This window comes from Felis catus, chromosome A2 (genome assembly GCF_018350175.1).
Source record: "Felis catus isolate Fca126 chromosome A2, F.catus_Fca126_mat1.0, whole genome shotgun sequence".
Taxonomy (NCBI): Eukaryota; Metazoa; Chordata; class Mammalia; order Carnivora; family Felidae; genus Felis; species Felis catus.
Window position 1 is genome coordinate 4,557,352 of NC_058369.1, and position 25,998 is coordinate 4,583,349.

Below are 25,998 nucleotides of genomic sequence, written 5' to 3' on the forward strand. Positions count from 1 at the left end.
TTTACCCACATTTTTCTACCTATCTCACCTTCTATCACCTAGCTGTCCACCCATCCTCCCATCCTGTGAAGTCAGGCCGGTCTCTCAACCCCAACCCTGCCCCTTCCCCCAAGGAAAAGAACACACGTCAAAAGCCGGACCCGAGGCCACATTTTCCACCGTCATTCCCCTCTTGGATTTCCAGTGGTTCCGACTGTTCCTCCAGGATGCTAACCTTGCTCACCGCCCCCCCGCTCCCCGACCCCGTCCCCACTCCTGCTGCCCAGGCTGGATGCCAGCCCTCTGTCCTCTTCCCGGTTGTACCAGGGGGAATGAAGCGGACGCATAAGGCTCTGCGCGTAAGTCTGCTTTCCCATCTGACTTTATTTCACTTTTTTTTTCTATAAAACTCCTCCATAATTTCACAATTTAACAAAAAGTTTAAAATTCAGGACAGAAACAATCCTGTGACTTATTACAAACACGATTCTCCTTTATTCCTTTTATCCAGGAGTTGGTCTCAGGCCGATGAGTGTCCTAGTTCCTAGTGAGACACATTCTTTGTAAAAACCCTTATGGGTAAGAAAGGTATTCGATACCTTTTGCTTTCAGGTGTCGGTTTACATTTTGTTCAGGAGAGAGCAAAACACAGGGATCTGCACTGGGGGCAGGGGACTGAACACTAAACACGCGGCAATCACAAAGTGCCGGCCCCTTCCTATGGAAGCGTCCCCAGAGCCCTCGTGGGCCCAGCTGCCGGGCAGCTGGGGGTGAGCCGGGGAGGGGGGCAGCCGGGAAGGCTGCGGTCAAGGCCCTGGTTGCCTGGCACGTCCATCAGGTGATCGTGGGGCCAGCACTGGACCCAGAGCAGCTCTGGGGGACAGCACTGGGGCCTTCTGGCCAGAGGAGGTAACTGAGAAATGGGTTGGTGCTTCTGAAGGCCCCAGAAACAGCAGGAGGGGCCAGACGCTGCTGCTACCGAGGGCAGGCCGAAGCCTGGCCTTCCTCCAGCTGCTTCCTGGGGACAGCCCGGCTCCAGACAAGAACGCTGCCCGAGTCCGGGGTGGAGCCCGGGAGGGCCTGTGGCCCTTCCCAGGAGATGCTCCGGAAGGGGAAGGCCTGGCGCCCTGGGGCTCAGGCTCCCGGCCATGGCCCCCAGCAGCCTCTGTGCAGAGGGCCGGGCAGCTGCTGCCTTTCATGTAGCCCACGTCAGGCTAGTTCCTTCTGTCCGCTGTCTTAGAGTTTCCAGAGAAGAGAGGTGCCCCACTTTGGAGTATTGTTGGCCTGCCTGGGGAAGGGGACGGTGACGGCACGGAGCCTGCCACACAGGCCCGCCCTCTTCCTAATACCTCAAGGCAGTGGGGTCAGGAGAGAATCAGAGCAGATGGCGAGGAGTCGTGGCGGTTTCCTCTGAAAGTTCTCGGGCCTTCCCGGCAAGTTCTGGGGATTTCACCAGGGAGGCTGAAATTTGGGGAAACCTTGGAGGCAGGTCTCCCCAGGGAGTGTTTAGGGTCTGCCTGACAGACGGAATCGGGGACACACTAGTCGGGAACCACAGGGAAGGGGAGCTTGGCACTCCCCGCATCGGAGCTCCCGACAGGCGGGGAGGAGAGGCCCTCTGAGGGTGGGCTGGGGAGAGAGGGTGAGCCCACCTCGGGGCCCTGGTCCTTTCCCCCCACACAAGTCAGGGCGGGGGCACTGGGGGATTAGAGGCTGAGCAAACAGGACCCCAGCCCCCAGGAGCCCCACCCAGGGTGGGCTAACCCCACGAGGGCATTCTGGCTGAGAGGGTGGGGAGCCAGCTTGGCCCTCGGAGAGTCTCAGGCATGCGAGGAGTCAGGTCTCTGGACTGGCGTTGACTCGAAGGGGTGGGACGGCCAGGCCCGAACCAAGAGAGGGGTGCCCGGGAGGGCCTGCTGCCGGCTGGGCCCTGGCTCGAGGGGCTGGCTCTAAGTCCTGACGCTCCTCAAAAAACTCCACAAACTATCTCGTCTTATTTGGCAAAAGCTCATTTTTTCAAAGTTCGAAGACTCCAACGACAGAAAGGAGGAAGAGGACCCATGGAAGGAGGAAGAAGACGAGCCGTGGGGGGGCAACACACGACATGGCCCGTGGCTGGTGGAGGCCAGGAGGTCTGCTCCTGGAGGCGGCCGCCGGTCTGACCAGGCGCCAAGTGCGCGGAGGCCCCTGGGTGCCGAGGACCCGCTGCCCCGTCGTAGTGTTCGCCGGCCCTCGGCTGGGTCCTCCGGGCCACGGGAGGACGAGACATCCTTGGAGCCGCGAAGGGCGAGTCCTCCCCTCGCCTCTTAGAGGCGCCGGCGATGCTCCAGCTGGGCCTCCGGCCCCGCGACAAGACCAGTGGGAACGTCTTAACCTAAAAGTCCCGCCTTACTCACCCCCCACCCCCCACGTGCACTGCTGCCACGGAAACGCACACCCGGAAACCGCTCTGGTACCTACAGTGCATACACATACGCTAGAGAGAGAACTGTACAGACAGAGTCCCAGCACAGTGAGAGCCCGCGGGGGACTGCACCCGGCCTGGCGCGGCCCTGGGCACGGTGGGTGTGTGGGAACCGTTGGGGGAGGCTGGAGGCAGTGCCCCGGCTGCTCAGAGAGGCCAGGGCAGTGAAACCATGCCATGTGTCCTGCGGCGGAGCGGGGCCCCCACCGCGGGCCACGTTTCCTCCCCTGCTGAAGTGAGGCCTGGTGCTGCCTTCAACACAAGCTGCTTTCTGAGGGGGGCCCAGGTGACGGCCCCTGAGTGTTGGGGAGCAGCGGCGCCGGCCTGCCCCCCCTCAGCCTCAGGGCTCCCGATCCGGTGGTGGGGAGGGGGGGCCGGGAGCCGACGAGGAAAGTGCAGCTGGCCGTGCGGGCCGAGGACAGGGCGGTCACTAAGGCAGTGCTGCGGGTGGGTGAGTCGAGAGAGAAGAAGGAAGGCGGGGCCTGGGCGTGGCCTCCCGGGGCCCCCGGTGAAGAGGGCCCCCGGCACCCGGCCCAGGGTCATGTGGCCACGGCCTCCAGGTAGCTCTGCAGCTTACGCACGGTAGTCTCGTCCAGGGAGAAGAGATCAAAGTCGAAGGTGGTGTTGGTGACGTTGAAGTGGCCGGTCTCCTCAATCAGGTTTACGATCTGGAAGATGGGGCAGGGCAGGTGGCTTCAGAGAGCAGGAGGCTGGTCTGGGGTGGCCCTCACCCCTCACCCCGCCCCCTGTCAGGCTCTGAGGGAGAGGAGGAGGAGAAGGGCTCCCTGGGAATGTCCCGCAGCATGCACGCCTCCAGGGCACCCCCTGCCCAGAGAACGGCGGGGGGGGGGGGGGGGGGGGGGGGGGGGGGTCTCCGCACCTGTTGCAGCACGTTGCGCTCCCTCAGGGCCATCAGCCTCCGGTGCAGCTCCACCAGCTCATCCGTGTAGGCCTGGGGGTGACGGAGGGGCGCTCAGCCGGTGGCCGCAGCCCCACCCTGCCCACAGTCCCACCCATCCGGGCCCAGGGTGCGGGAAAGAGGAAGGCCTCGGGCACCCCTGGGTGAGGCCGGGACAGGGCACAGGCCAGAGGAGTCTGTCCAGCTCCGGGGGCCCAGAACTTCCCTCCCACCACCCGCCGGGCCCCAGTCGCCCACCTTGTCGTAGGTGCCCCTCTTGAGGATCTTCTCCGGCTTGCTGCAGGACTCTGGGCTCCTCCGGCCTGACGCCTGCAGGGCAAACCCAGATCTGCTCTGAGCTCTTGCCCTCACTCACCTCCTCCCCCAGCCCGCCGGTGGCTCTCCCACCCGCCTCCAGAGCCTGTCTGGAGCCCTGGGGCTGGCTCCTATCCTCCTTCTTCTGACCCTGACTCTAAAGGCAGCCGACCATGGGCAACAGATAGATCTCTGGGGTCTGGGGGGAACCAAGCCGCCCTCTGCCCCCACCCTCAGTCTCCATTCCTTGGAGACTACAGTCCACATCCCGCAGCCCTGCCTCCAGGACATGAGGCCTGAAGCAGAGACCTGCTCGCCCAACAGACCACCTCCTCCTCCTCCTCCTCCTCTGAGTGGGGGCCACCTGGGCATCCCCCAGCTTACCTTGCTGTTGGGTGGGGGCGGCTTCTTGGAGGGAGGGGGCTCCCGGCTGGGCAGGCAGGAGTCGGCACTGTTGTCACTTTCACTGTCACTGAAGCTCAACCTGGACACAGGACACAGCACCCTGTCAGGCCCCCACCGCCTGCTGCTCTGGGGACCTGGCTCCCGGATCCTGCCCTTCGTCCTTGGTTCGGCGCTCCGCTAGACCCCAGGAGGCCAGCCTCACTCGGCACAGAGCCCCAGAGCAGCACGCTGGCACTCTGAGGGGCTACGTGGGGCTCCAGGGCCAGCACACAGCCCAGTGTCGGTCTGCCGGTCTCACTCCTGAGCTCAGCTCTGCTGCTGGTGACCCCGCAGGCAGAGCCACCTGCGGCAATCTGCCCAGGGTGAAACCTCGGCTCCCACCTGAGCTGACCCCCTCTGCACGGCAGGCTTCTGGCAGGGACGTCAGGCACCCTGTGCCTGGGAATAAGCATTCAGGCTGTCTCAGGGGAAGGGCGTGGCGGTCGGGGTCACAATCCCCAGCACGCATGAACCTATAGCCCCGTCTCTCTCTCTACGTCTCTTCACACAAAATATGTCGGCCCGTCCGTCGCCTTTAGCCCTCTCCAGAGTCTCTCGAAGCATAGTGAGCAGGTGTGGAGGGAACTCATCCGTGGGAAGAGTCTCCGTCCGGGACCCCCAGTCCCTGGGGACACCCCGGCCTTGCCATAGTCAGGAGGAGTCCCCCAGGCCTGCCAACATCTACCACACGGCACATCCACCTGCTGCTTTCTCCTTCTGCCTGAAACAGGCCTCCCCACAGAACGCAGCGCACGAAGTACCCGGGTACACGGTGGCCAGAACCTTGGCCCTGGGGGCTCTGGCCTCACTCCTCCAAGGCCACGGCTGTCCTGTCCTCAGAGGGGCTTCTCCCACAAGAAGCACCAGCCCCCAGGGCCCTGCTGTTCTCGGGGGGCCCAGGGCCTGCTCTCTCCCAGACTCCTGCAGCTGCAGGTCTGCCGTGGGCAGGGGGTGGGGGGGGGGGTAGGAACAGGCCGGCGGGAGGTCTCCTCGTTGCCCAGGTGGCACTATAGTGTCCCCCATGCCTGCGGGTCCACCAGGTAGCACCTCCCGAGAAAGCAGAGGGAGTAAGGTGGGGCTCTGTCAGCTCACCCCAAGCAGCCACAGTGCCAACGTGACCCCTTCCCTGGAGCCCCAGGAAGCCCCTGAAAAGGACACTAAAGGCCCTTCTGCACATCTGGTCCCCGTGCTGTGCCAGGAGCCCCTCAGGACCGGACTGACGCGTGTTAGAGCTCTCAGCATCCCGCTCCCAGTGCCGCGCACTGCCAGCACACCGGGTGGTCATTCCCGTCATCCCCCCGGCCCGCGCCCCAGTTTCCCTTACCTGGAGGGTGCCGGCAAACGCAAGAGCCCGTTTAAGGACTCTCTCGGACGCAACTCTGGGCGGCGGGTTTAACCGGCATGACTAACAGCGCCACGGCAAGCACCCGCTGGGCGTCCCTGAGCCCGCTGGGTGCAGACCCGACGCCCAGCCCATCTGAAAGATGAGCCACTGAGGTCGCGAGGTCTTGGCCTCCCAGGCAGGAGGGCCTATATCAAGACAGGGCCGCTGGCTCCCGGGTCTGCCCGTTCTGCAGGCCTGGCGCCGAGGCCGGCATTTGCTCTGGGCTGCAGGCTAAGAACACACAGCCGTCCCTGAGGTGGGCCCGCTCCAAGGGTCCGGGGGCGCCCAAAGGAGGAGCCTCAGCTCACCCCGCTCCAAGGAAAGGACAGATGTCACCCTCCCTAAGCCAGCAGGCAGCCACAGCAGCTCCCCACGCTGGGGTGTGTGCCGGTCCCAGGACGGTTTCCGGGCCGCCCTCACCCCGGGCCACGCAGGGGCAGAAGGGTGAGGGGGAAGCGGCCCCCTGGCCCGAAAGCAGAGGAACGAGCCTCCCCCTACACCCTGAACCGGCCGTCAGGCTGCTGTGCGCTGCCTCACTCCCCTCTCGGCTGGTGACCGGACCTCCCTCCCTGCCCTCCCTGCCCTCCCTGCCCAGCAGACACCTCGGGAGCCGCAGCTTGGTGGAACTGAGAGAGCACGCAGCCCCCAGGGGTGCCTCGGGTGGGGTGCTCCGGGGACACGCTCAGCCCGGCCCCGCCTCCTCGCCCCCTCACCCGCCCTGCTCGCTCCCCGAGGGCCCAGGCACCTGGAGTCCCTCCCAGCATTGGTCTTCCCAGAGGCCTCCTCGCCCGACGAAGAGTCGTCTTCGTCGGATTCCTCCGACTGCAGGTCCTCCACCATGGAGCGCAGGGGGCCTGGGGAGGGCGGCAGGGGAGGCAGGCAAGGGGACAGAAGCAGGATCAGGGCTCTGCCTGCACTCCACAGGTTCCCCTGCACGCCCGGGACCACGCGGCCCTTCTCGAAACCGTGACCCCCAAACACACCCACACAAACCTGCCTCGGAGGTCCCTCTGGCCACCTGAGGTCCGCCACCCGCCTCCAAGAGCTACCCCCGTGGCCACCCCCTTCCTGAGGGACCCCCTGGCTCCCCACCCCCTACCTTCCTGGCCCTGCTCGCAGGCTTCTGGCCCCTGGCCCTGCTCGCAGGCCTCTGGCCCCTGGCCTGCAGCGGGACTGCAGGCCCCCTCCATCGCCCAGGCTGAGGGGCAGCCCTCCTCTGCTCCGGGTGTGGGGAGCACAGCCTCTGCCTGGAGTCTCGGCAAGCCAGCCCCGGCCTGGGAGGGCAAGGCAGCCAGAGCCGGGGGCACAGAACCCTCCCGGGCAGCCTGCGCCCCTACGCCGGCCTGCCCAGCCCCTCAGCAACCCCCTCCGCTGCTCTGGGCCAACCGTCCGCTCCTCTCTCCAGAGGCCCACAGTTCCAGTCCCCTACAGACGGCATCTTGGTTTATATTCCTGTTACCAAGGCAACAGAGGGACACAAAGCCCTCAATTACCTTGGTCACATGATCCCGCTCGGGCAGGTTCCCCCTCCCTTCCCCATAGATAAGAACCCTTGGAGCGAGTGTGGGCTTTGAGCATCCCATCCCCCATTCCCCTCAGCGACTGCAAGTCTGAATTCCAGGCAGGCCATACCCTCCCCCCCCCCCCCCCACGATCCACTCCCCAGCTCTCCCCAACCCTTGAAAAAAGGATTCTAGGCTGTGGGGGCAGGAAAATCTTGGCCCAGTTCACCAGAAGTAATGGTTCCAGTTTGAGGGTGGGCCCCTTGCTGCCCTCACCTCAGCACCCTGTGTGTGGGCTGGGGCCCCGAGACCCACCCTGCACCCAAGGAAGGCCCTCCCTGCTCTGGGGCAGCCAAGTGGGCCTTATGCCCTCTTCCACCAAGCCTCCCCGAAGGCATGAGGGAAGACAGAAATGCAGACTGCTGGGGTCTGAGCCTGAGTATCAGCCAAATTACACAGCAAGAGCAGAACCTATCCTACCCCATCCACGAAGAGCTTTGCTGGGGTGGGGGAGAGAATGGGAGCGGGGGTAGGGTGAGGATGGGGGTGAAGACTGGGGCAGGGGTGGGGTGAGGACAGGGATGGGGAGGGGTGAGGATAGGGATGAGGGAGGGGTGGGGGTGAAGACTGGGGCAGGGGTGGGGTGAGGACAGGGATGGGGAGGGATGAGGATTGGGGCAGGGGTAGGGTGAGGATAGGGATGGGGGAGGGGTGGGGGTGAAGACTGGGGCAGGGGTGGGGTGAGGACAGGGATGGGGAGGGGTGAGGATTGGGGCAGGGGTGGGGTGAGGATAGGGATCGGGGAGGAGTGGGGGTGAAGACTGGGGCAGAGGTTGGGTGAGGACGTGGATAGGGGAGGGGGTGAGGATTGGGGCGGGGTGGGGTGAGGATGGGGGGAGGGGAGGGGATGGTGGTGAAGACTGGAGCAGGGGTGAGGTGAGGATAGGGATGGGGAGTGGGAGGATGGGGGTGAAAACTGGAGCAGGGGTGGGGTGAGGACGGGGATGGGGACGGGGAGAATGGGGGTGAGGACTAGGGCAGGGTGGGGTGATGACAGGGATGGGGGAGGGGGAGGATGTGGATGGGGGGGGCAGAGGAAACAGTGGTCTATCTGGGATGGGAGGGAGGGAGGGAGGGAGGGGAGGGAGGAGGGAGGGAGAAGGAAGGAAGGAAGGAAGGAAGGAAGGAAGGAAGGAAGGAAGGAAGGAAGGAAGGAAGGAAGGAAGGAAGGAAGGAAGGGGAAAGGGACCCTCCTCCTCAGGCCCACCAGCAGCAGCACCTCATCAGCAAGGCTCGAAGCCTTGTCACACAGCTGGGCAGACCCGAGGGCCCCGGAGACTGACCCCAAAGACGAAAGACCACCAGAAAGGGCAGCACCTCTCACTCCTGGCTGGTGGTCAGGGGACCTGCTTCTGTTTTGTTCTTTCATACGGATCCCCTGAGCTTCCAAAAACCCAGGTCTGCGGATCTCCGGGGGCCAGTCCTGGAACAGTCCAGGGCAAGGCAGCCCAGGTGTGGGGCTCCCCCACCCTTTCCCACCACCCCCCACCACCCCCGCTCCCAGGAAGCTGTCAGTGAACTTTCATGGCAGGGGTAGCAGCGTTGAGACACGGGTGTGCCGATGCTCAGGCCCCCATGTGAGTCGGTCACGTGGAGGAGACCATCGCGAACCCCTCGGATTCAGTCCCAAACCCAGCGCCCCACTGGCTCCAGGTGGGCGGCGGCGGCCTTTGCACAAGAAAACTCCCTTCCTCGTGCACCACGCACCTTGACTGTGGTTCTGAGACGGCTCGAAATCCGAGTCGGAGCTGGAGTCGGAGCTGGAGCTGGAGTTGGACGGGCTCGACTGGGCAGACTTCACCCGCGACGACAGGGACGGGCGGGACAGTGGGAGAGGAGACAAGGAGACTCTTTCAGTCCGAGGGGAACGAGCAGGCGATGAATGCCTCTGGCCTTCACCGAGTCTCGGCCCAGACCCCCACTCCAAAGCTCGCCGAGGCGCCAGACCCCAGCACCCCCTGCCTAAGGCACACATGAGCTGGGCTCCACGGATGGCCCAGCTCCCGGCTCCCCCTCAGCCCCAGGACACCGGTTAGCATTCAAAATGCAACGCAGGACTTTTCTTTTCCCACTGAGGGACTTGAACTTTCTAGCCGTTCCAGGAGAAGCTCCAGATCACACCTGCCTGGGCAGGGGGACAAGGAACTAGACAAGCCGTTGATGCAGGGCAGGGGGCGCTCCTCTGTTTGTGGGGCCTCCTCTGGTGACAGCATGCCCCAGCTGGTGTGGGCGGTGGTGGTGCCGCCACAGGGCACAGCTGAAGGGTCTGGACAAGAAAGGTGGGTGCAGAGACCCCCTTCTCATCCTGCCCGTTCCTCACCGCCCATCCCAAGGCTGACGCGTGATCAAAAGGCGTCTTCCTGCCACGTGCTGTCATCCACCGGGCACCTGAGGTCATGACGAGCATGTGTGCACATGACCAGCAGGTGAGGACACGGTGGCCTGTCACGCGCAGAGCCGGCCAGTCACACCCCTTCCTCTTTCCTTTTTGCAGCCAGCCACCCCACGCTCAGCCACCAGGGGGCAGTAAAAGCCAAAAGAGGACACTAGATGGTAGACAGGATGGGAGGTGGGGGGGTGGTTAAGACGCCTGGGGGTTGCGCCTCTCTTGGTGGACAGGGACCTGGATAGGGACCATTTGCTTCAGACGCATGCATGCTCGTGGCGGGGGCCTCTGGCCGTGCCACACAGAGTGCTGAGCCAGAACAGGGGCAGCGTCTGTTCCCAGGCCCTTGCTTTCTGCCAACAAGCTACTCCAAAGGGGCAGCATGGTAAGCGTGGGCCAGGGGGCACAGGCCCCAAAGGGCATAAGAGCATAGTCCAGAGCTCAGAAGGTCTGCCTTGGCCCAGAGTGCCCCCAATGCATGGGGGGGGGGTGCTGCCTGAGACCAGCAAGGCTGTCCTCGGGACGGGCTATCCAGCCCTCTGGCCTCAGGATCCTCTGAAGGAAATGACGGCTTCAGCACCTGGGATCAAGTACCTCCCCTTGTCAAGAGGAGGGAGGGGGCCGGGAGACGGGCAGAGGCACCCAGCGGCGTCTGCGCAGGTGTCTCAGGAGTGAAGAGCCCAGAAGAGCCCCTGACCTGTTGGGGCAGAGGACAGCCCCTCTAGATGGTCTGTGGACCAGGGGCGGGCCCCAGCCCATGCAAGGGGCCCTAGGAAGGCACAAGTCTCCTCCTCTACAGACCCATGAGTGATCCAGGCTGCCCCGGGGACAGAATACTTTGCACCTGATGAGTTAAAGGAGTGAGTCCTCCAGGATTTACCACAGTCTTCCAGAACCCACTCCCACCTTCCCGACACACCCCTACTGATGTCCCCTACTCACCCACCTTCACACTGGCCAACGATGTTCTCTGGGAAGCCCTCCCTGGGGAAACCCGGCCTGGACTGCCATCAAGCACTGACCACTGAAGAGGGGCCATCCAGACCAGCATTACCCCACGACCCCCAGCAAGGGGCCCAGCTGGGCCTGGAGCCGCAAGGCGCCTCCGGCATGTAGACCCCGAGTTCTTATTCTGGCCCAGGGGTGCTGCATTCTGACCCTAGCTTTCTCACCAGCATCCCCAGTTTTAAGCCTCAGTTTCCCGATCTGTGAAAGAGCAAGTGTGCCGGCCTCTGCTCAGTGTGTACAGGTGTGTGTGTGTGCCGGATGCTAGCACATGAAGGTCAACGCCAACTGTGCCAACGGACCTCTGGGGCACAGGCCTCGGGCAGGACTGGGCCAGGGACGTGAGAGCAGCAGGGGCTGTGGGGCGGGCACAGAACAGCAGGGCCACGTGCTAGACCAGGGGTGGCGGCAGCGCCCGGTGGGGAGACAGGTCAGCAGACTCTGGACACAGGGAGCCCCCAAGAGGCCAGCCTGGACCCTGTGTCAGAACAGGCGAGCACTGGTGGTGTCCCTGCCGAGCAGTCGGACGTGCTTCTCAGAAGGACCTGTCCCTCTTCCTCCCACGCTAGCCCAGAGGGCAGGGAAAGGGAGGCCAGAAATGATTTCAGCTAAGACAGCCCCGAGCAGCTGTGGGTCAGAAGTGCACAGGAGGTCACTGTGAGCGCTGCAAAGTGTCCTGGTGCTCAGGCACACAGAGTGTCCAGAGGGAGGACAGAGGGCCTCCTGGGCCGTGACTGGATGGGAGCCACTGGCTCAGGAACCCCCTGGACCAAAGAGACCACAGAAAAGCCACTGGAGGAGCTGAGGAGCTCGGCCCAGGGACTCAGACAAGGAGCTGCCCAGCTACCTCTGAGGGCTAAGGGGAGAGGCGACTCAGGGTCCACACACTGGTCAGAGCTTTCCGGTGGCGGCGTCCCATGTGGACTCCAGGGTCGATGGCCTGAGACAGTCAAGAGAGGCCCAGGAGGCCCGAGTCTGGAAGGCTATCTCACCTCCTCCACCAGACATCTGTGCCTCACTGAGACCCCAGGGTTGTCAAATGGCAGCCAGTCACGATCTGGCATCCTGTTGGTGGCTGGGTCTCACGCCTACATGGACCTCAAGTGGCTAAGCCTTGTCATTCAGAAGTCTCTCAGGATACAGAGCCCAGGGCCACTCTGGGCGTCCAGCCAGCCCACTCTGAGCAGAAGCCCCCAGGTGCTCACGACGACCACACCAGGATGGCAGTGTGGTCACTGGGGCAGGACACAACACGCAGCTCAGGTGGGGTGCCGGGGGAGGCCCCCGCCTCTTCCCAATGCAGGTCCGCCAGCCCCGGGCGCAGAACGGCCTCGCTTAAGAGCGCCTGGGATAGAAAAGAGGGACAGTGCCTTCTGGGTGTGACAAGTGCTGGGCACGGCACTGCCAGTCCTGTGTGTGTGTGTGTGTGTGTGTGTGTGTGTGTGTGTGTGTCCCTAAGCTGGTAGGATGCACTGTTACCCACAGGCTCAATCATCGCCTCCACAGCCTGCCCCTGGAAGCCACACGCTCAAGACATCGGTGCTGCTGACACCATCCACCCATGGCTTCGTCTCTGGGAGCCACTGTCAAAGTCCCTGTGGAGCTCTGAGAAGCCACACTGGAAGGCAAGCCTTCTGCCCCCGAGAGTGAATGGGGATTCATAAACACAAAAGGGACAGTGTGGAGGTTCCTCAAAAAATTAAAAATAGATCTACCCTATGACCCAGCAACAGCACTGCTAGGAATTGACCCAAGGGACACAGGAGTGCTGATGCATAGGGGCACTTGTACCCCAATGTTTATAGCAGCACTTTCAACAATAGCCAAATTATGGAAAGAGCCTAAATGTCCATCAACTGACGAATGGATAAAGAAGATGTGGTTTATATACACAATAGAATACTACTTGGCAATGAGAAAGAATGAAATTTGGCCTTTTGTAGCAATGTGGATGGAACTGGAGAGTATTATGCTAAGTGAAGTAAGTCATACAGGGAAAGATAGACACCATATTGTTTTCACTCTTATGTGGATCCTGAGAAACTTAACAGAAGACCATGGGGGAGGGGAAGGAAAACAAAACAAAACAAAACAAAACAAAAAGGTTAGAGAGGGAGGGAGCCAAAGCATAAGAGACTCTTGAAAACTGAGAATAAACTGAGGGTTGATGGGGGGTGGGAGGGAGGGGAGGGTGGGTGATGGGCATTAAGGAGGGCACCTGTTGGGATGAGCCCTGGGTGGTATGGAAACCAATTTGACAATAAATTTCATACGAAAGGAAGGAAGGAAGGAAGGAAGGAAGGAAGGAAGGAAGGAAGGAAGGAAGGAAGGAAGGAAGGAAGGAAGGAAGGAGAAAGAAAGAAAGAAAGAAAGAAAGAAAGAAAGAAAGAAAAGAAAGAAAGAAAGAAAGAAAGAAAGAAAGAAAGAAAAAGAAAAATGAAAAAAAAAGAAAAGGAAAAAAGAAAAAGAAACACAAAAGGGCACTGTGGGCTGGAGCTGGTGATACTCAGCCCCCCACCCCTGCCATCCATCCAAGCACCTGTTCTCTGACCCCTTGAGCCAAACAGCACTCGGAGATGGGGCTGCCACCCGAGACCCCGGCAAGGTCTGGCTCCGCAGGCAACAGTCTGCCTACTGGCTGCTTTGTGGCTCAAGCCATCTCTGATGGTGACCTTAAGAACTGCCTAGAAACGCTGACGTGGCAGGAGTCCCGAGCCTCCCACGGTGACAGGACCTAGCTCCCAGAGAGGGGCTCCAGCCAGTGCTTAGAAAACATCCAAACTGTGTGCACAGGAGGGGGTGGTGGGAAGTATGGGGAGGCCTCGGAACCCACCGAGGCTCAATGGCCAAAGAGCGGGACGAAGACGCTCAGGGACGCCCCACTGGCACCGGGAGGGAGTCCCCGATGGCACTGGCCCAGCAGCGGCCAGGAAAGGGGCAACGGTGACATGCAATCAGCCACCGGGACCCTGGCCCGTGCAGGGGGCTGCCCAAGGAAGACAGCCGTGAACTCAAGGACAAAACTATCACGCTCTACCAGAACTGTCTTCCCCTAAGCCCTGTGTCCAGAGTTTCCCAACAGAAGGAGAAACTGAGGCTTAGCAAGGTGTGCAGGTTTGGCCAAAGCTACAAAGAGCAACTGGGGGACCCCAGATCCCAGCCTCCTCGTCTAACCTTAGGGCCAACAAGGCCCCGAACAGCTCAGGGCCAGGAGAGAAAGGACAAGGCAAGGGGGCCGGTGGGGGAAGGACCACCTCACCTCTGTCTTGAAGGACGCCTCATCCTCCGAGTTGGACTCCTCCACCTCCGGGGGTTTTTTGATCTCCCTGGGCTCACTCTCGGCCTTGACTTTCTCCCCTTTGCTGCTGCCCTTGTCCTTGGCTGGCTTTTTGTCCGAGAAGGAGGAAGACGAGGTGCGGGGCGAGGTGCTGGGGGCGCTCCTGGACCCCTTGGAGCTACTCTTCTTCTGCTTTTTGGCGCTGGGCTTGGGTGAGTCGGCGGCAGCCGGCCGCTTGCTGGAAGACTTGGGCGGGGGTGGGGGCGGGGGCCCGCCCTTGGGGGACATGCTCTCCAGTTTGGTCTCCTTCAGGGCCATCTTGGGTTCCTTGAAAGCGGCCTTGGCCGGCGGGGCCTTCTCTTCCTTGGGCGGCCGGCCTTCGCCTGGCTTCCGCGTGGCGTCCTTGGTGCTCCTGGCCTGCTCGCGCTCCGGCTCCTTGGAGGGGGCCTTGCCCTCGGAGTCCTTCCGTGGCCGCTCCCGGTGCTCCTTGGCCGTCTTATGGGTCTTGCAGGCCTTGCTGCTGTCCCTGCTGGCGTCCTGAAATGCCGGGGCAGGAGGGGGAGAGACACGGTCAAGTGGCATCTCGGGGTCGCCCTGCTCCGCCTCCCCCGACCCCTACAAAGTATAATCCACCTGATTCAGACTCAGCTAGAGAAAATCTTCCATAAAGCGAAAAAGTAAGGCAGCAGGTGAGAGTTTTAAATGGAGCTGTCCCTTTAAACTACTGGGAAGTGTCAGCAGGTCCCGGGCGACTGCAGGCTAAGATGCCCCTCTGAATTGAACTGACATATTCCCTGAGGGATTCAAGAAGAGCACACGGTGAGTCAGACACGAGACAGGCAGGCCACACGTACCCACTCCCGCTCCAAACTCGCTGCTTCCCGCTGGCCTGGGGGAGCAGAGGCTGCGTGCGGCGCAGGGGGTGGGGGAGCTGAGGGGCACCGGCGGGCGGGCGCCCCCCACCTGGTCCCAGTGCACGCCCAGCACAGCTCTTCTTTGGTCCCCACAGCCAGCATTTACTGAGCACCTGTTGGGCTCCCAGGTGCTGTGCAGAAACAGCTCCTCAGACCCCTCGCCCTCTCGCGATCAAAGCCGCCTGGGCAGCATTTCTAAAACACACACGATTCTTGGGTCTCCACCTTGGGAATTCGGAGGGTTGAGGGTGGAGCCCAGAAGCTAGTGCTGGCCAGGCAGGTCACGGAGCTCCTGCTGGAGACAGAGGCAGAGAGGGGCCCTGCGCCCAGGCTGCTGGGAAGGCCCCTTCGTGCCTGTGCTATCTCCAAACAAGGGCGGGACCACCTACCTCACTGGGTAGTGGCGCAGGGCCTGGGAGGCAGCAAGCACTCAACCAACGGGGGCTGCAGCCACTGCCACCCACCCCTATGTGGCTGGCACACCCTGCAGGTGGGAGCCCCATCTGACGCCTCATTTGGACCTCCTTTCTACTGACACCCCGTCGTCACCCTGTATATCCAGGTGAACCAGACAGGTGCCTGCCGTGCTTGGCTGCCAAGGGCTCTGGCCCCACTCGGCAGGCCAGGTACACAGTCGGGCCCAGAGGCTCTCGAGACAAAGCTCACCAGGAAGCCAAGAGAGCCAGACCAGAGGGTGACCCACACCACGAAGGCAGGGGCTCCTCTGAGGCAGCTCATCGCAAGTGCCGAGGGGACAGACTGGAGCATGTCGAGGAGGGTAGGCAAAGCAAGAAAAGGCCCAGCAGCAAGGCCCCTGCTGCCCTCACAGCCCACCATGGAGCTTTCCTGGCAAAGGGACCCAGGGACAGACAGTGCAGCCCTGAACACCTCTGATGCACTCCAGTCGCCGTCTTCTTGCAAATCCATACCCCATGTCAGTGCCAAGGGTTCGGGGACAGCCCCACGTGGCCGAGGCTCACCGCCGCCTCCCTGGAGAAACATCGCTGGGTGCCCTGGCCCCAGTTCTTTATCACTGGGGCCAGGGGAAGGGATGCTCACGCCACGAGTCCCCAGCACACGGTCTAAGGGGCAGCCCCCCTGGGGACTGGCTTGCAGAATGGGGCTCCACTCCCCAGCAAGCTGGTCTCCTGAGGAAGGAGGCCAGAAGCAAATTCCACGTGTAATTCCGGCCTCTTCTCGCAGCGTCTGTGTGCCCACTTAGGTCGCAGGAATGGGTCCAAGCACCAAGAGGCACGCTGGCCAATGCCTCCAATGCAGTTCCCACCATGCCCCCTACCCCCAAGTCCTAGGGCCAAGCGAGCCTCCACGGCTGCCCAGGACCTGCACAAGCAGCAACGGCCTTCGGAGCTGCAGCTCCTCACCAGGGTCTGCCCGGGGCTCCCAGACCGCGAGCCCTCTGAAATCACACGCTGACGTGAGCATAAGGTAGATATTCCCAGGGTTAAGGACTCCTCCCAGTCGTATTCTCAAAGCGTTAATGACCCAAAAGTGCCTAAGAACCAAGTTTTAGAGAAAGGTCAACCAAGCCAAGTGGCTGACATCAGACAGAGAAGCAGGGTGCCCCTGGAGCTACGAGAGTACAGTTCAGGAAGAGGGGCCAACGGGGCCAACCATTACCGGGGTGGGAGCCTCCAGTTCCCGACCACCACTGCACCCTCTGGGACAGAACCATCAGGGACTGATCTACTGAGGGCTGTGGCAGCCAGACTCGCCACCGGCCCCCAGGCCCGGGGCTCCCGTGGTCAAGGCCCTGCAAGGACATAGCCCTTCCCTCCTGGCCCCTCTGCCTGGCGCAGGTGGCCTGGCCAATCAGACCTTCTGGCTCCAGGCTGCCAGAGAAGCAATGTGGGTGCCCAAAGGAAGGTGCTCAGCTGGAGGAAGTGGCTGGCGCACAGGTGGTGCTGTCCAAGGAGAGCCGAGAGGGACTGACGGCTCAGAAGCGGAAGGGTTTCTTTGAGGACCGTCAGCAGAGAAGAACCTGCCGTTCGCTGCCTGAGAAACCCGTGCAGGCGCCTCCTAAGTCACGCTGCCTGGGGGGCTGGAGAAAGACCCTGGGGCAGGGAGGGGGACGGAATCCTGCCTGCCCCAGCCTCCCGGACCTGGCAGATACACTCTTCTGGCTCGGGGGCTCGCTCCCAGGAATCTCAAAGACGCTGGCGACAGATGCTGCGAGCAGACACAGACGCAGTGTTGCCGGCCACCAGGGTGTCCTTACCACCCGGGGGGGGGGGGGGGGCATTTCTTTGAGACGTTTTGGGTGGCTTGCAGATGACACGTACAGAAGAGATACCAACTCCTACTCTTTCTGTTCTGCAGAAAGTCCCGAAAAACCGTAGATGGCTGAGATAGAAACCACCAAGATCTCTAGCAAGCATCTTCCTTCCGTTTAACCTCCATGTGGTTCAGGGAAGGACAGGCCCAGGAGGCCGGCATGGGGAAGATCCCAAGAGCCACACTCCATACCTGGACTCTGACCACACACGTCTGGAGAGCTTAAGTCAGACAAATCCGGGGATATCAGACACCCACTGACCTTGTGGAAAGTGCCAGAAAGACCCTGCCTGGGCGATGTGGCTCTCCTCCAGTGTTGCTGAAGAGTAAAGCTGGAAGGCGGCCTGAGAGTTCAACCTGTCCCGCCTGGGGTGCCCCAGGTCCACAACACCCAACAGGTGAATGAAGCAAGAAACACGCAAAGATGAGAAAGAGATAAGCTTGTGAGGTCGGAGACGGGAGGATTAGCAGCCACCCTGAGAGCCAGATGCGCTTGGCCTCCGGGACACGGGACTGTGTGGGCGGCTGCAAGGGAACAGGACGCACGCTCACGAGTTTATATGGACATCAGGACACCATCTGAAGAGCTCCAGTGACCAGTCCTGAACAGTTCAGAGAGAGGTCGCAGGAAGGCAGAGTGCCACCCGCCCAACAGGACTGAGACAAGAGGACAAAAACATTCCTTCTCGGGGAAAAATGAGCCTTCTCACCACATCGTCCCACCGGGCGCTTCCCCCAAATAAGCCTTCTGTGCTGAGAGCTGTTCCCAAAGAAAGAAGCCAAGCCTGGAACAGCCCAGGCTGGGGGTTGGGGGGGCACCCAGCCCTGGCAGATGGGGTGTCCTGGCCACGCTCAGGAGGCCTGGGAGCTGGGCAGTCAAGGCTGTGGCAGAAATACTCTGTCCATGGGCCCCAACCGTGCGAGACTCTCAGGGTCCTGTCTTAGGAGGGAGCCCTAAGGCCCACTGATGCAGTGGGAGCAGTGGGGATGGGGCAGGCTCTCTGGCCTTGAAAGGAAGAGGGTGAAGAGCCTACAATTACTCGGCTGCTCGTGCAATCCAGCAGGAACCGACCCTCCTGAGTGGCAGGGAGCCGCCAGGCGGAGCGAAGAGCTCTAAGAGGAAGATGCCAAGGGAGCAAGTCTGGGAACAGAAGGCCCAGCTCTGCAGAGGGGGCGCCCTGAGCCCAGGACCCACCACTGGGCCCCAGTGCTCCCATGTGACTGGGCCTTCCGCCTCACTAACCTTGGAGCCGTGGGACGGTTTGGTCTTCTTGGGGTCAGAGAAGGCAGAGAGTGGAATTGTGGGTAACATGGGGTAGTCGGGGCTGGGCCTGGACACCGTTTCTGCTCCTTCGGGCATTACCATCACCTAGTGATAAAGAAGAGACAGATGTTATCAGTGAGCAAGGAGGCAAGAGGAAGTGTGCCTGCAGGAGTCCGGCCAGAGGCTGGGGGAGCTGCCTTCTGGGACAAGGGCAAGGGGGAATTGAGCGTCACTTGTCCCAAAGAATCAAAGGCGTTTCCTCCATGAGAGGCTGGGTGCTGAGTGCTCAGAGCAAAGCGGGCTCAAGGTGGCGAGTGAACAGAAGCTGGGGTCCCAGGATGGCTGGGCCCAGGTGTGGCCGCGTGGCCTCTGGGAGGAGAGCCCCGAGCGCAGTGGGCAGAGGGCGAGGCCAGGAAGACCGGCGGAGTGTGCCGAGAAGCACGAGAAGGCAACCGTGGCCCAAGCTGACCGGCACGCTGCGGTTTAGAAGGACCAGAAGCATGGTTTGGGAAGGCGAGAGGCCAGCCAGATACCCACACTGGGCAGCCGCGCGGCAGAGAGAGCAACTTCTGATGGGCGTGCGTACGGGGGACTTCACAGGGTCCCGCGTTTCCAGGGTGGGGGTGGGGGGTGGGGGGTGGGGAGACGAGCCCTCCTCCACGGTCAAGCAGGTAGAAGGTGACTGAACTGGCAGCATGGGAGGCAGAGGCAGGAGAGAACCGCACGGGGGTGGGCGCAGCACGAGCCTGCGGGGGAGGGCAGCGAGTGCCCCACTCTGTTAGCCAACTGCGAGGAGGAAGGGCCTGGAGTCCTGCCAGAAGGTGCTCCCGGGATCCCGGGCTCCTGCCGCACCTGCTGAAGGAGAGAAGGCTTGGGGGCAAGTTGTCCAAATACTGACACGCTGCAACTTAACACTGCTAGCAGCCAGACACTCAGAGGCAGCCTTCCAGAGAGCGACGAGACAGAACAGAAGAACGCAGCACACGTTAAAAAAAATAATCATAAAAGGAAGCAAGGGGGGAAAAAGCATTCAGCTCAGTATCACGAGCACCATTAATAACCTTGAACGCCTGGGATTGATTCCCTGATGAGCCAAACCTCTCCTCTGAGGAGGCTGGTGTCAGAGAACACGGGGGTGATCCCCTCCCACAGCCCCCCGACCCCGAGGCAGCCCAGCCCGAGGCCCGAGTTCCTCCTCAGAGCCCGTCCGACCGCAACACTATGACCCACGGTGCCCAGAGCCCAGCTGAGTAGCCCCGGTCTCGGGCTCGCGAGGACGCGTGTGAGAGAGAAAGGCGACTGACGCCCTGAGCCAGGAGCACACGCGGGTCTGGGCTCCCTCACTCTCGTGTTCAGGTCCCTTCTCTCCCTTCAGGTTCACCTCCTGGCCTGACGCGGCTCCTATCCCTCTGCTCTGTAACAGCACTTTGAAAACAGGCGAAGCAAACTAGCGGATCTGCTTCCTCCTCCGCCGCGGTACTTCACGAGGACCCAGCACACCCGGTGGAAATACAGACCCTCGGCCGCAGAAGGAGCTCCTTTCTGTGCAGCTCAACTGCCGACGGGGCACCGGATGAGACCCAGTGCCGAGGGGATGGGCGGCCGCCTCCTCAAGGCTGGCCTCTGGCCGTCGGGTCACCGCCGAGGAGGGGCTCAGGCGGGTAATCAGTTCCGGGTGACCGCAGTGGAGGGGCAGCACGGAAGGCCGGTCTCATCGACCCACGACTGGGCGGGTCTGCGGTCATCTGCCGCAAGATGGCAGAGGCCGGCCCCACTGGGGACGCTCAACTCCAGGAGAGCACACGAGGACCCCAAGTCACGTGGTGGGAGCTACTGTCCCACAAGAGTCCCAGGCTGCTCCTAAGACCAGAGATCACTGCTTTGCCGTCAGCCCAGGGCAAGCCCCAGAAGCCCACAGGCCCCCAAGGGTGAGAAGGTTCCTGACCAACCCACCGGCTCTCTGGGCAGCCCCCACAAGGGGGAAGAGCCCCTGGCAGAAACCACCGTGCTGTGGCACACGGGCCTCGCTCTCCCTCCTCCCTCCAGGACCGGCCCTTCTTCCCAAACGGCCAGCCAGACCTGCGCTCCCAACCTCTCCCCCTGCCGCCACCTCCGCCCTCCAGTTTTATATGTTTTGGTGATGCACACTGAGCCTTCATCTCTTCTTAGCAAAGAAAAGCTCCTTACGCAGGGGACGGAGGGGGACGGCCCCTTGGTCCTGGAGCTCTGGGAGGCCCATGAGATGTGACCTGCGTGTCTGTCTCCCACAGAAATGCTGTCTGTGGAACCCCTGGGTGGCAAGGGCTTGGGGAAACATTTGGCAGCAGAAAGAAGGTGGACAAGCAGGGCTGGGGGAGACTGTCGACCCAGGCACCCCCTCCCCCTTCCAGAACTCCCAGGCGAAGTTCAGGACAAATGTCTCTGCAAACTGCTTCCAAGACCTGCCTGTTTGTTCCCATCAGCCAGTACATGCTAGACTATAATCACAGACTCATCTGTTAGTAGGAACGCAATAGAACGTAGTCAAATTTTCTGCAATGAATAACTGCTTCTCTTTTTTTTTTTTTTTAAATAAAGCTTACAGAAGCCCCAACTGAATAAATGACGAAGGACTGCTTCAGAGGCCGAAAGCAGCAGCTCAGTCCAAACTCCCTGTGTGCACTGGGCAGGTGGGCCTCCTGACCCGAATCCTCCCGGCCGGCACCCAGGCAAATGCTCAGTGATTCCGGGTCACTAAAACATGGCTCTGGGATGTCCCGTGTCCTTGGCCTGGCCCTCCTTCGGCCACACGGCACACACAGTCCAGCCTACAGCCGAGCACCCCTCCTCCTCCACCTCAGGCACCCCTCCTCCGACTCTGCACTGTGCTCCCGGCGCTCGGCCACCACACGCACACTCACTAAGAGGCCCAGGCTTGGAGAGCTGCCACTTGTCTGGCTTCACTAGGACAAAACTGCCAGGCCACGCGCATCATCAGGGAACCCCACAGAGAGCCACTGCTGCTCCCCCCGATGACGCAGCCCCGGCACAGCCTTGCCAATCCGGTTAACAGCTGGCTCCCACGCCTCGCCACGCTGACAGACTGGCCTCACGCCCACTCCTCCCACCCCTCCTTCCCATGAAGGAAGATGCTAATTAACCACAGTCAGCCAGGAAACCATGGGGATAACTAGCGACCGGTCACTCACAGCGACAACGCCCCAGCACAGGCTCGGGGCACCCGGGTCCCACGGTGCTGCCGGGTGCCACGGATGCAAACTGTACCTCTGAGTCTCGGGCACCCGGCCAAGGCCGGAGACACATGCCCAGGAGACCCCGAGGTACCCCCGGCACCAAGCTGCTCAACGTCAGGAGCCACGTGGGAGCCACGACCGAGCAGCCAGCGCGTCCCCAGCATCCATCTGCGCAGGGGCACACTCACCCCGCCAGCCATCAGGAGCTTGTACCGGAACTCGATGGTGGGATTGTTGAAGGTGAGCTTCTCACAGCGCAGGTGGTTCACGGGCGGGTTGCCCTCCAGGTTCAGGAACAGGTCATAGGTGAAGCAAACCTTCCTGGGCTCCTCCTTAAACAAAGAAAACAAGGAAGTTCATCTCACAGCCACGCAGAAGGGCGGGCAGGAGGCTGCAGGGACAGCCACGAGGCACGGTCCCCGCCACCGGCCCCTGCCCTTCTTTGCCCTCCGCGAGGCCTCCGTTTCTCTCTCCCGGTCCCTTATCTGCTTCCCTCTCGTGTGCCTCCTTCTCATCCATTCCGTTATCCGAAAGAAGTCGACTTCCTATTTGCACTGGACCCAGCAAAGCAGCCTCCACAACAGAAGCACAGATCGTTCTCAGACGGTCAATGGAAACATTCCTGCTGATGGCACGTGCAGCCTGGCGCACACCTTCCCCTGCAACCCTCGCGGCCCCCGTCAACAAACGGAGAGACTGAGGCCTGAAGACACGACTGCCGGGTGGCAGTGCTAAGATCTGATCCGACTCTGAGGCCCCTGATTCTAGGGCCTCCAGCCCCTGCTCCCTTCCTGGAAGGGAAATGTCTCCAGAGACATCCAGATGGCCAGCAAGCACACTAAGAGATGTTCAACATCACTAACGACTAGGGAGCCGCAAATCAAAACCACAACATAGCCCCTCACACCTATGAGGCCAGCAATTACTTGAAAAATGGAAAACAGCAAGCAGTAGTGAGGAGAAAACGGTGCCCTTGGGCACGGCGGCTGGAACGCACAACTGCCAACGCGGTCACTCCGGAAAGCTGTCCAGGGGTTCCTCAAGACATCCGACGCTGAGTAACGATGTGACCCATGTATCCCTCCTCACATACGGCCGAGAGAAGTGAAAACATACGTTCACGCAAACACTTGTACGTCCTAGTCCATAGAACAGCATTACTCTGGACTCAAAACTGGAAGCAATCCAAGTGTCCAACAGATGAAGGGACACACACAGTGAGGTCCCTCCACACAATGCAGTATCACAGCCGCGAGCAGGAGCCAGGCACCCACACCCGCCGCCCCGCGGACGGACCCCGAACACGCGACGCTCAGGGAGGGAACCAGACACGAGAGGCCACACGGGGGGTGAGTCCACGTGTGTGAAACGTCCAGAACACGCTCATCCACGGACAGGAAGGGGGTTCGTGGGTGCTGAGGGCTGGGGGAAGACTACTGATGGGGACACAGTTGCTTCCTGGGGACAGGGAATGTTCTAGAATTAGAAAACTGTGATGGCTGCACAACACTGTGAACATCCTAAAACCACTGAATTTGTATGCTTTCAAAGGGAATTTCCTGGTATGTGAATTATACGCAATTGCTTTACAAGCCCTCCAGCAGGAGAGAAGCCCAGGGGTGCAGGTTGCTGGTGAGGAGCTCTCGGCACCTGGGAGGAGACCCAGGACACGGCAGTCAGGGGTGTGAAGAAGGGGGGGCTCCGTGCACACGCCCTCTTTCTTCCACCCAGACGGGCCGGGCCACAGCCCCGGGGAGAGAAGGGGGCAGAGACGGGGGCTGAGCCTACACTCCCCCTGCTCCAACTGCAGCCAGGGCCCCGGGCCACCCCACCTTCCCCCTCAGTCTCCACAGCCAGCGCCACGGTTTATAGGAGCCATGCGAGCCCTGTGGGCCTTTTTGAGCTCTGATGAACGGGCAGCGTGTGGGAGTGGGGACCTGACTGGCCCCGAGCCTACTTCTGGACAGAGGGGACACCAGTGGGGCCCCGCTGTGCCCTGCGTTCAGGCCACAAAGGTAGAAGGCACACCTGTCAAGTAGGGGAGTTGCAGACGCTGCCTTTTGGGAGCCTTGAGCCTGGTGCAGGGAAGACAAGCAAACAGGCCTTCCCAAGCCAGTGCCAACCAGTGAGGGGACACTGGCCTTGCCCCTCCTCCCCAGCAGCCCTTGGGGTCAGCAAGAGTGGTTTCTACCCCAGCTGGCCCCATCTGAACCACACCCGGCCAGCCTTCTCCTGGCCCAAGGCAGACACGTGACCTGGTCTGAGTGAGTGATGAGGTGGAGCGGAGGGCAGCCTAGGGACAGCTTTCCTTCCCAAGTCACACACGAAGCACAAGAAAAAAGGCCCAGTATCTCTTTTCCCTACCTAGTCGGGAGCTCAGCAATCCCGGAAGAGCGTGCAGGGAAGCCGCGAGGATCTCTGGGCCACGAACACCGGCCAGCTGCCTTCCGACGTCTTGTTGAGAAAGAGAAAGGGCCCCCGTAAAGCCCCCAAATGCAGCTGAGCCCCTCCTCTGTGCCTGCACTGTTTTGTGCCCAACCTAACGGAGGTATTTGTCACAGTGGGTATGTCTCCCCACCAAGCTGGGAACCCACTGGAGGCAGGGGCTGTGGGGACCCTGGCCCCGTACTCAGGTGCTGGCCTAGGGAAGACACTCCATTTCTGTCAAAAGACTGAAACACTAAGACGGACAAGAGTGGGGTGTGACCCAACAGTGTGGGTGGGGAGGGGTCGGGAAGGCCCCGGGGAGGCTGTGCCAGGTGTGGAGAGTGGCTATGAGTTGATCAGGGAAGGAAGGGGGTGAGGAGAAGCCCCACAGGCCACAGTGTCCTTCCGGAGCCCTGCGAGTCCACATGGCCGCAGCTGGGAGGGGAGGGGGGACCGTGGTGGCAGTAGGTGACCGGAGAGATGGACCTTGGCCACATTCCGGGGGCAGAGGTGTCTACAGGGGGCTCTGGGCTCAGCAAGAACAAGCCCACGGGCACCTGGGTGGTCTTGGTTTCGGCTCAGGTCACGCTCTCACAGCTTTGTGGGTTTGAGCCCCACATCAGGCTCTGCACTGGCAGCATGGAGCCTGCTTGGGATTCTCTCTCTCCCTCTCTCTGCCCCTCTCCCACTCATGCTGTCTGTCTCTCTCAAAATAAATAAACTTAAAAGAGGAAGGAAGGAAGGAAGGAAGGAAGGAAGGAAGGAAGGAAGGAAGGAAGGAAGGGCCAAGAAAGAAAGAAAGAAAGAAAGAAAGGGCCCAGATCTGCATCCCAGGAAGCCAACACCCTCTGGCCTGCAGGACACCACCACTGGGGGCGAGGTTTGAACCTGGCAGATAAAGGAAGCCAAAAAACAAAACAAAACAAAACAAAACAAAACAAAACAAAACAAAACAAAACAAACAACCGTATCAGACATCTGTCCTGTTCCACTAGGTAAACACAGAAGCTGCGAGAGGCGGACCACGTGGGTCACTCCAGCTGACGTGGGCACCACTGCTCTGTACCTCCTAGCGGGTCAGTGACTGGGGAGCCGTCCATCAACTGTGGCCGGCATCACACAGGCCACAGATGAGACCGATGCGTCACCTTTCGGGGAGGACTTCACCTCCAGACGCCGGTTCGAGTGAACCCGGGGAACAGACGCAGTGGAGGATGGTGCTCAGTAACAAACGCCGCGGCACAAAAGCCACAAAACGCCGGGCGATACCGACTCTACAGGGCCAATGGCCTGGTTTCTTCAACAAGTCAACTGCACAAGAGAGCAACGGCAGAGGGAGGCTCCCCGTCTCCGCCCCTTACCAACACGTGAGCCCCAACACGGTGGTCGTGTCTACATCCTGATTCAAACGGAAAAACAAACTTTTCACAAAATCCCTCGGGTGTCACGGGATGGCCAACGTGTAGGTTCTGACACTGATATTTTATTAAAAAGCAGTCCCCATCTTTTTTTTTTTTTTTTAATTTTTTTTTTCTCAACGTTTTTATTTATTTTTGGGACAGAGAGAGACAGAGCATGAACGGGGGAGGGGCAGAGAGAGAGGGAGACACAGAATCGGAAACAGGCTCCAGGCTCCGAGCCATCAGCCCAGAGCCTGACGCGGGGCTCGAACTCCCGGACCGCGAGATCGTGACCTGGCTGAAGTCGGACGCTTAACCGACTGCGCCACCCAGGCGTCCCAAAAAGCAGTCCCCATCTTTTAGAGACGCGTTCTGAAACAGTGACACGGGAAGTTACGATGTGCGGGCGGGGCGTGCTCCAAAATGACACAGGCAGGAAAGTGGCAGGTCAGAGGCGGTAAGTGCTGGAACCAGGGGATGGCCACGGGGGGCTTGCTACAGCACTCCGACTCCCTCGACAGATGTCTCGTCGTTTCCTGAAATTTCTGTGAGTGGACACAGTGCCACGAAGCCACGCGCTTGGCGGAGGAACTCGGCGAAGGGAACGACTTGTGAGGGAGGGGAGGGTGGCTTGGGGCCTCCGGGTCACCAGCAGGAGGTGAGCGACCTTCGGACGACCCTGCGAGCACAGGGTCAGACTGGGCCGGGGGCTCACTTCTCACTGGCCACGTGGCCTTGGTCACAAGGCCTGTCC

The 25,998-nt window shown here is 61.2% G+C and overlaps 1 protein-coding gene across 3 annotated transcripts in view; it reads right to left on the reverse strand.

Moving 5' to 3' along the window:
- Window positions 1–343: 343 nt before the first annotated feature.
- MLLT1 (MLLT1 super elongation complex subunit) overlaps window positions 344–25,998 on the reverse strand; it is a 68,115-nt gene continuing 42,460 nt past the window's right edge. For 2 of the 3 annotated variants that reach the window (XM_023244104.2, XM_045044557.1), the window contains exons 4-12: window positions 21,606–21,749; window positions 18,164–18,289; window positions 13,697–14,251; window positions 8,754–8,841; window positions 6,230–6,338; window positions 4,041–4,140; window positions 3,600–3,671; window positions 3,324–3,395; window positions 344–3,111 (exon numbers count right to left, since the gene is read on the reverse strand). In XM_023244104.2, coding sequence (XP_023099872.1) covers window positions 2,983–3,111; window positions 3,324–3,395; window positions 3,600–3,671; window positions 4,041–4,140; window positions 6,230–6,338; window positions 8,754–8,841; window positions 13,697–14,251; window positions 18,164–18,289; window positions 21,606–21,749 — 1,395 coding nt within the window. In that variant the 3' untranslated portion in view covers window positions 344–2,982. The remainder of the gene's footprint in view (window positions 3,112–3,323; window positions 3,396–3,599; window positions 3,672–4,040; window positions 4,141–6,229; window positions 6,339–8,753; window positions 8,842–13,696; window positions 14,252–18,163; window positions 18,290–21,605; window positions 21,750–25,998) is intronic. The other variant, XM_023244105.2, reaches the window with a different exon arrangement.